Source organism: Ochotona princeps, chromosome 11, assembly GCF_030435755.1.
Source record: "Ochotona princeps isolate mOchPri1 chromosome 11, mOchPri1.hap1, whole genome shotgun sequence".
Taxonomy (NCBI): domain Eukaryota; kingdom Metazoa; phylum Chordata; class Mammalia; order Lagomorpha; family Ochotonidae; genus Ochotona; species Ochotona princeps.
This window is the reverse complement of record NC_080842.1, coordinates 1,638,880-1,647,856: the sequence shown is the minus strand read 5'-3', so window position 1 is coordinate 1,647,856 and position 8,977 is coordinate 1,638,880. Positions and strand designations below refer to the sequence as shown.

The 8,977-nt window shown below is 38.1% G+C and overlaps 1 protein-coding gene and 1 pseudogene across 1 annotated transcript; both read right to left on the bottom strand.

Annotated features, from left to right (window-relative positions):
- Positions 1–2,704: 2,704 nt before the first annotated feature.
- LOC101529016 (THAP domain-containing protein 1-like) lies at positions 2,705–5,071 on the bottom strand (annotated as a pseudogene).
- A 2,216-nt stretch (positions 5,072–7,287) lies between these two features.
- On the bottom strand, positions 7,288–8,547 carry LOC101528768 (putative vomeronasal receptor-like protein 4). Its single transcript, XM_004599682.2, has one exon. The coding sequence runs from the start codon at positions 8,321–8,323 to the stop codon at positions 7,415–7,417; it is 909 nt and encodes a 302-aa protein (XP_004599739.2). The 5' UTR covers positions 8,324–8,547; the 3' UTR covers positions 7,288–7,414.
- Between the last annotated feature and the right edge of the window lie 430 nt (positions 8,548–8,977).

Genomic DNA, 8,977 nt, shown 5'->3' with positions numbered 1-8,977 from the left:
AAGTTTAATTATCAACATCTAAATAGGAGCTTTACGCTGAATGACACCCACAGAAGCCCAAACCCTAACTGTGCCTAACAAGACGAAGTATCCATGTTGCCTTCATATTCAAAGCTAAATGGAATTCTCTGAATAATTAGACTCAATGCTTAAATGAATAAAAATAACAAAATTCCAGACCTCCTGAAATAAATTGTTTAACAATAGATTCTGAGAAATTCTACCCCATCTCTATTCAGAAGAGCCCTGTGACACACCTTCACTCAGAACAGGAGATAAAAACACAGTGTGAAAATCAGGAGACGTTGTCCTTTGGAAACCTGTTGGTAACTTATTACCAAGGTGCCTTAGCACCCATTTCACGGGATGCTGTTCATCTGCCATTTTACCTTCCTATCAGGTTTAGGTTGAGCAGATAAAGCAGGCCACAGGAGCGTCTGAGACCACATTCCCACACCACCCTGATACACAGTGGTGCCTTGGATATACACACCAAGTGACTGAGGACGACCTAATGACATCATACTAAACACAAGAACATGCCACAGCAAGTATAATCTGACTCCTTTGATATTTACTATTAATTGTTATAGCCATAATTTTTACATGGTTTGCACTAACCTGAGTACTTTAATAAGTTGGAAGGGGTGTTGTGTAGACAAAGAATTCTTAACGAGTTCTTTGCATTTCACTGCAGCTTGCTGTCCTATATCACATCTTGGTATTTATTCACATGTTATTTGTACAGAAGACAGAATCTAGTAACCTGTTAGAGATAAGCTGGAAACTAGACAAAACCCAGGTAACCCCAAAATCAGAATAACACCCTAGATTTCTTAATTCTAGCACTTCTTTTTTACAGAAAACCACTTATTGCACATTGAAAAAAACCTTAGCCCTGATTGTTTTAAACTGAATTCCACCATGGTTGAACAGAACCTATTTTCGCCTCAACATTCTATTTTCCTTGGCAGTGTTTCAAACAGCAAAATACATACAATGAATGCTAACATTTCAATTCACAAATTAGCAAATACACCTCAAAATTCTTGTTAAATGATTGAAGTGAAACTAGCGAGTGGGCATGCTCCTTGCACAGTGGGGATATGTGCTGTGAAAACAAAGTAGTTTCTAACTAGGATTAACACTTATAACCCACTCTGGATTCTCAGTTCTGGAGACACACACACACACACACACACACACACACACATTTCATGCAGAAAAATGCAGGTTCAAGAAATATACTTGGCAGAATACTTAACCTATGTATCTTCCACGAATTGCTACTGAGACAACAGTTACATATTCCATGAGGAACCAGTGAACATGCATTCATCTGGGTTAGTTCTAAATAATGCTATCAGACTATGTGACTCTGTTTGATATTCTAATCATTATTTTCTTTTTTTGAGACACTGGTTCATAAACCATCAGGAATCAAGTACTATCCACAGCAGCATGGCAGTGAATGACAATGGACATAAGATCTAAAAAGCCACGCTGCATCCCACATTTTAATGCTGTCTTGGAAGGCCTCCTTCTCTGAAACAACCTCAGTACTTTTATTCCAGTGACCATTAGAGCTGGAATGGTTATTCTATATCTATATAGATCATCCCTTGTAGCAACATTTGCTTACTCAGAACATATTTTCATCTCAAATAAATGTAAAATTTCTCATAAAGTCAACACAAATCACAGTTTGAACAGAAATCTCAGTGTTTAAATTTCAACATTTGGAAAATAAACACTACACGTTAGGCTGCTTTAAATATAAATCACTCATTTAAATAAGTGGGATACAAATGATTTTTTATGAAGTATTGACAAAATCAACTAGTTAATTGCAAAATGAATATATGATATCACAAGTCAAACTTTGTTACACAATTGTTAAAGATTTAAATGTAATTACAACTACAGCTGGGGAATTGGAAGTCTCTTAACAGAGAAATAAGCAACATGGATCAGACCCTAACTCTTACTACCTCACTGTTAATTATGCCTTCCTTTGCATATTTCTTTCACAGATGCCAGGATTCTAGTTTAAAATGCTTGGCAGTGGAGAAAAGAAAGGGGTCTGCTTTGAAAATATATGTATTTTCTCTTAAAGTTACTCTACTAAGCTCTAATTCTCTGCTCTAAAGACATTTAAATCTTTGTAAGCACTGACTGGGCAATTTATCCTTGACAAATGATTCAGAACAACAGATGCAACTTCTGATTCCACAAACAAGAATGTGAGCATACATACATGCATATCTACCTGCGATGTTATGGCCCAGGATTGATCCATCTTTGATTAAATGCAACTAAATGTTATCAATAAATTGCATTAATTTCAAATTTTAAACTTAAATCTCACTGTACTGTTTTCTTGCTTTCTTATTTTTCTTATTTTTACATTATTTCTATAAATACTCAAAGAACAAAATTCTCCCATTCTGAAAACAACTGACACTTGCAGTCTGAGGCTAGTTTATAATCTTAAAGCTGTTTTGCTAAAATGTAATAACCTTGATATCACAAACAAAAATTTTACAATTTTACAATTTTACAGTATATACCTAATTTATCTTAAAAATATTCTGAATTGCTTTTATACAAACAATCAAGTGTTATTTCTTCAAACAAAACTCCTTTGTAGGCTAAAAAAGGGTACGTGGTATTGCCCCATTAAAAACTTAACACTCACTTCTTTCTATGTTGGTACTTCCATTAACTCAAAGAAGTCATTTGGCAGGATCACGTGACCTCTTTGTGATACGTCATCTTTCTCTCTTTGGAAGTGTACGACCTCCTTTATTTTCTCAAGCTGCCCTTCCTGTCTTCTGCATCGCTGCTGTGCAGTCTTGAGCTTCTCCCCTAGTTTTTCAACTTGCTGTTCGAGCTGCTGAATCCTCTTGCTCTGGTGCATGGTGTCCCCCACAGCTACGCTGTGGTCACAGAACACCCGGAGTTGGTCGGGTGTCTGCGAGGAGGCATCAGCAGCCCAAAGGCGCATCCACCTGGAAAATGGGAGGTGTTAAAGGAGATGGAGGCAACTGCTTTTGAGACTCCAGTAGATCTTCCTGCTTGTCATGTGGTTCAGTCCAGAGAAATAATGTGGGCATGGCACTCTCCTTGAGGAGCTTGTTGTTGCACTTGCTCTTTTGAAAGTCTGGGTAAAATGATCAGAAAAATACTGCTGTATTGGCTGGGCCTAAAGCTTTTTCTCCTGACAGCTGCTTCTCATTTTGTTTACAAAAGCTGGGTTGGGTCAGTGGAAACTGGCCACGCGCACATTCAGCCAGGCGGAGACCAGCCCCACGACCTTAATTATGCTACTAATTCCAATAACCAACCCAAACCTATTTCCATCTGACCTCCCAATCACGCCAGCTGTATTCCAGCTAATTCCTCTCTCTATTAAACCCAGATAGCACTACTTATTCAAACAGTTCTAGAGTCAAATCCAAACCAATGACAAGTCCTAACCCTAGAATTTTCAATGCTGCTTGCTTGTTTTCCATTGGAGCAGTATTGATCATGTCCCCGGTGGTTGCTGCCCTCCAGCCACAATCTTATCAGGTGGGCTCTAAGATAGATGCAGAAAGTGCTCACATTTAGACAGCCTCCTGGAATGCTTTGCCTCCTTGTCTCCCTTACCAACTCATGGTTCTGTGTGATCTCTGAGGCATGGTCCTCTGGGTCCCACTCTCTTAATGGCTACCAGTCTGCAGCTTAATGTACAGCGTCAGAAGCCAACCCATGTAAGGGAAATAAATGCCCAATGTGGAATAGATATGGGGTCAGCTGTGGGTCTTGCTGCCCCTTGGGAGGTCAAGATTGGGTTGGCAGAGCACAACTGCCGCTCAAGAAAGCTGCATGCTGAACTGTAACGGTGGATTCAGGTGGCACTCTGGCTGCTTCCTGTTGCTGCCTGGCTCTGGGCAGTTGCTGGGATGCCCCAGGCTGCGGGTGTCATAGAACATTACCAAGAGGTAGGTATAATGACAAGCAGGGCAATGGTCACTCGGAGGTCAGGCTCCTGGCTGCCTGGAGTCCCAGCTTTGGGACGACTTGTCAGAGCTCAGCTCAGCTCAGCTCTCTGCATCGGGGATGAACCATTGTCCCCCAATTTGGTGCTTTGTAGGTCAGATAATGAGAATTGTCTTCATAGGACATGTGCAGCCTATGTAATTTCCAATTGAAAGGAAATCAGGAGCATGGCTCAAGGAAACCATTTGAAGGTGAACTCAAGATACTACTTAGCACCAGTGTTGCAGTGAAAATATTTGGTAAATCTGACTTCTAGACAAAGACGTAGCAGGCAATATTCAGAGCATTTGCCTCTCTTGGCCGCAATGTTGGTGCTTGTCCAACATTAGGCACACAGGATCCTGGGGAACTCGCAACCATGTGCGTTGAGGTTGAAAAAGGAGTGGTTCAGCTGTCAATCTATGTAGCTGCAGGTAAAGGTAAATTTCAACAGCTGTAATTTTGAATTGTAGGAGCAGTGTAAAAATGACCTCTTTTCAACCTGAGCCATGTACTTGAAATATATCCCTGTGGAATTTCCCTGAAATTATTTGGTGAAGCCTTCAAGATAAGATTTCAAATTCTTGTCTGCATCTATAAATTTTCGCTTTAGGAATTTAATACATGAAGACATGTTAAAAACATGTCACTCCTTCACTGTTTGAGGATAAATGCACAGATAGGCAGATATCCACTTCTGGGTAAAGTGTGCCTCCTAGCTGATTTTCACACACACACACACACACACACACACACACACACCCCAACACACACACACACTATGTTTTATTTTTAAAGGGTGCATGGTATGTATAGGAAAATGTTCATATGCTTTTAAAATTTTAATCAATGGTCTTCTTCATCAGAGATAGTTTCCTAGATGGGAGAATTTTGAAGTTGTACAATAATGTTTATTATGTCTTCTTTAAAACAGCGACAAATTCTATGGGGAGTGGATTGATCCCTACACAAGGCCAAGGTACAAAGTTCATGAATACTTTACTTCGACTTCTCCCTTTCCTGTTCCATACTGAGTGTCAAATCCCATGGCTGATTTTCATGGATGAAACAACTATTTCGTGTATATCAGTCTAGATTTCCCAGGAGCTAGAAGGAAACCTCTTTTCCAACCCCGCTGCTCCTTTCTTTCAGGCATTGAAGCTGCCAGGGCTGTGAGATGAGCCCCTCCACATCCTTTCTGTGAAAACTCTAATTGCTCCAACATTTGCTGCTTTAGCTCAGCTGCTCTGGTTCTTCTTTACAAGAACAAAATTGACTATATTAGGTAACATTTCTGCTCGAAATTCAATCTCTCTTTTCAAATTGCCCAGATGTCAAGGAATTTAGTTGTGATCTAATATCACTAGACAAGATGGGATTTTCACTTGTGTTGATACTAGTCATATGATGCTAAGCAACAGTAGACACTTTGGTAATACAAGACAGGGCATGGTCACAGAACTAAAGGTAAGTTCCTTAATGCTATACATGACCATTCCCTAAATTTCTCTTTTAAAATGTTCTAATGGAAAAAATAATTAGGTTGATTCTTACTATTTCTAAATTTTTATCTTACATTTCCCTCACATGTTTGGATAAATTTATTCCACTGTATTTACTGTTTTTCAGATATTGTGAATGGTTACTTATCTTACAAATTCTTTCTCCAAGCTGTTCTTTGTTCATGCAAAGGCTGTTGCTGTGTGTGTGTGTGTGTGTGTGTGTGTGTGTGTGTGTTCATTTTATATCCTGAAACATTGCCAGTAGAAAAAAATATGAGATAAAAGACAAATCTTTGGAAACAGCATAGACTGACAAAAAAACAGAGGGAAAAATCAGGAAACCTCAAAAGAGTGCTCCAGTTTTGTGAGACAAAAGCAAGTGACCAATCATCCATATCTTAGAAGTTCCCAAGCGTGTTGAACAAGAAAATGGAGTAGAAGGCCTATAATTGCAGAGACCCTCCCTAATATGGAAAAAGTTCTGTAGGGAGCACATAGAACTCCAAATGAGCATGATATGAAAACAACCTTCACAACAACACACTATAGTAAATCTCTCACCATTAAAAGAGAGATAAGCTTCTAAGCTGTCCATGAGAGAAAATGCCATATGAAATTCAGAGAATCTCCAATAGTATCAACAGCTGATATCTCATCAGAAACCTTACAACTAAAAAAGAATGCAGAGAATTAGTCCAGGTCATTAAATGGAGAAACTTCCAACCAGAATATTTTATTCGTCAATATGAAATAGAGACCTTCCAATACAGAGCTTTAAAGAATTTGCTACAACACATTGATGCTTAGAAATAATGCTTTAGGATGTGCTACTGACAAAAATGAGAATGATAATCACCACCCCCGAAATTTAGACTCTGCAGCCCTGTACCTGGGTTGCACCATGACTTTGCTTTTGTTTTTATTTCCAACCTACCATCCTAGGACTTCATGCTTTTCAAGGTTCCCATGCTTCTTTACCACGTTCCTGTGTTCATTCTCGGGGATGTGCTCCAAAATCCGACATTCTGATTCATATTTTGCTTATTCTCCATGAAAGCATAGGTGAATTTTGTGCATATCTATTTAACTATATGCTGCTTTACACCTTGCGATTTTGAGAAATGATGATAAACAATTTTGTAGGTGGGTCTCCACTAGAACTTGTTAGTTGTTTTCCATTAATTAACTGAAGTCATGGGAATTGGGGAGATGATCTAAGAAAGGATAAGCTATCATCACAGAATGCTCAAAGTACATATTGCCAACAAGACTTAGTTTTTATTTTGCCTTGATCATATAAGCTGAAGAAAATTTTTTTTCATGACAGATTATATTTTTCATTCACTTTCTGTTTTTCATGCCTAGTCACTCTTAAGAAGTAGAGAACTTGGCTTCATCTCCTAAGGCATGGAATTTTAAATAAATTATTTGCTCTACAAAATAAAGTGTCCCTTTCACCTCACTGCTTTATCTAGTCAATAATGGAATTGTCAGTATGAATACATGCTTATTTTTTCGTATTTTGGTTAACAATAAAATTATTCATTTATATAAAGCTAACAAATCTCATATAATTATTACATACAGATATAAGATTTACATTACTTTCTCAATACAAAGATCTAGGGATTAAGTTTCAAAAAGAGTTCCAAAAGCAAAAAAGTGAAAAACTGCTTTCAGTTATTGCATTATGATAGTATAAGGGGCGGAAATGTAATTAAATTGAGAACTTTGAATCATGAAAGGCATATTGACGTCAACAGTGTCAAATTACAAAATATTAAGATACAAGACAAAAGTACAAGACAAAATCTTGCATATTTAAACTGCATGAAAATCTTAGATTTTTTTTTAAATTACTTGACAAAAAAGTTGTAATATTTGTTTCATCAATTTAACATTGTTTTCATACCAATCACATTTTGCAGAATGCCAATTAACCTTTTATCAGAACTAATAAGTACCAAAGGACTGACTGTGGCATAGACATTTCCCACAAGTCTCTGGATATCCGCGACAACTGGTTCATATTTCCGCAGTATGGATGAGAAGGATGAGATGATGCTATCCACACAGTACATAATCACAAAGAAACTCACCAGCACTAGGACAGTATGGCTGGCCCGTTTTGCTGGAGAGATTCTTGGGGAAATGCTCATGCTGTGAAGGTATTCAGACTTCCTCTGATGGCTACATAAGAAAACCACCATGTACATGCTGGAGAGCAGCATGATTCCTATAAAGAAGACATTCTGAGACAATGTAAGTGTGAGAAATAGTGTCATGATGACAGAGTTCATTGAGGAGAGTGAGCAGTATTTACTGACATTGAGTAGATTGGTCCTGTTAGAATAAGCTTCTGCATAGATGATCATGCTGCTATTGGAAGACAGGTTGAGGGACCAAAAAGAAAAGAAAGCAATGATAATATAATTTGTGAGTTGGTGCTTAAATCTTGACAAGTAGAAGGAGCTGGGACTGATGATGATGACCTGAACGATGCTCAGGAGACAGGTGGTGGAGATGGAGAGACTCCGTGTCACCCTGCTCACATAGTATGAAACCTTACATTTAAAGTCATTTGGAAAATTCACTGACTTGAACATGTGTGAAGACAAAATTTCCACCGTAGTAAGCAGCATCACTAGGTGGACAAAGGCCAGGTGACAGCTGGTTATATCAGTGGGCTTTGGCCTACGAACCTGGTGGAATGTGAAGATGTGGAAGACGAGGAGGAAGGCATTGGCTGAGATCCCAATGCCAGCTTGGAAAAAATACACATGTTTTAATGATAACATACTTGGATAGTTTGTAGATCTCTGCACACCTAGGACATTTTACATACCTATAAAACAAAGACAGACCTCATGTCACATGTTTTCTTCCTTTTTTATTAAAGCCACCACAAATCATCCTTTTTATTTTACCCACATATTATGAGCCCTGAATGCAGAATGGAAATTCTTGGATTTAAATTTTCCGCACTACTTTTTCTACAATAAATGTACTGTCATTATATTAATGTTTGACTCTTTTAAACCTCTCAAGTTTGGCATATCAAACAACTCTTCACAAAGCAATCTTACTTTTAATTTTCTCTTTCTAAACTTTTTGAGGTATTCTGAACAAACACACACACACATCTTATCTTAAATAATTCACATTCAGGAATGGATGGAAAAGGAAAAGCACTCGTCTACAACCACATGGCTTGCATGAGTTAAGAAAGGACACACTGCATATTTGATTGAATGGTTGGTGAACTTTCTTAAAGACTTTATCTGGGAAAGTAAAAGCACATGTGTATCAGAACTGATAACTGATTGCTCCATAAACATGAGCATTCACACTCGTAACAACATGGGATTAGCATAAATTTGACCAAGTGATTGGCTCTTTAAGTATTTGAAGACTCACATTTCACTTCAATAACATATTTAAGCATGGAACAT

Coding starts and splice junctions, on each gene's coding strand:
- LOC101528768 (XM_004599682.2), bottom strand. CDS start 8,323: ATGTTATCATTAAAACATGTGTATTTTTTCCAAGCTGGCATTGGGATC.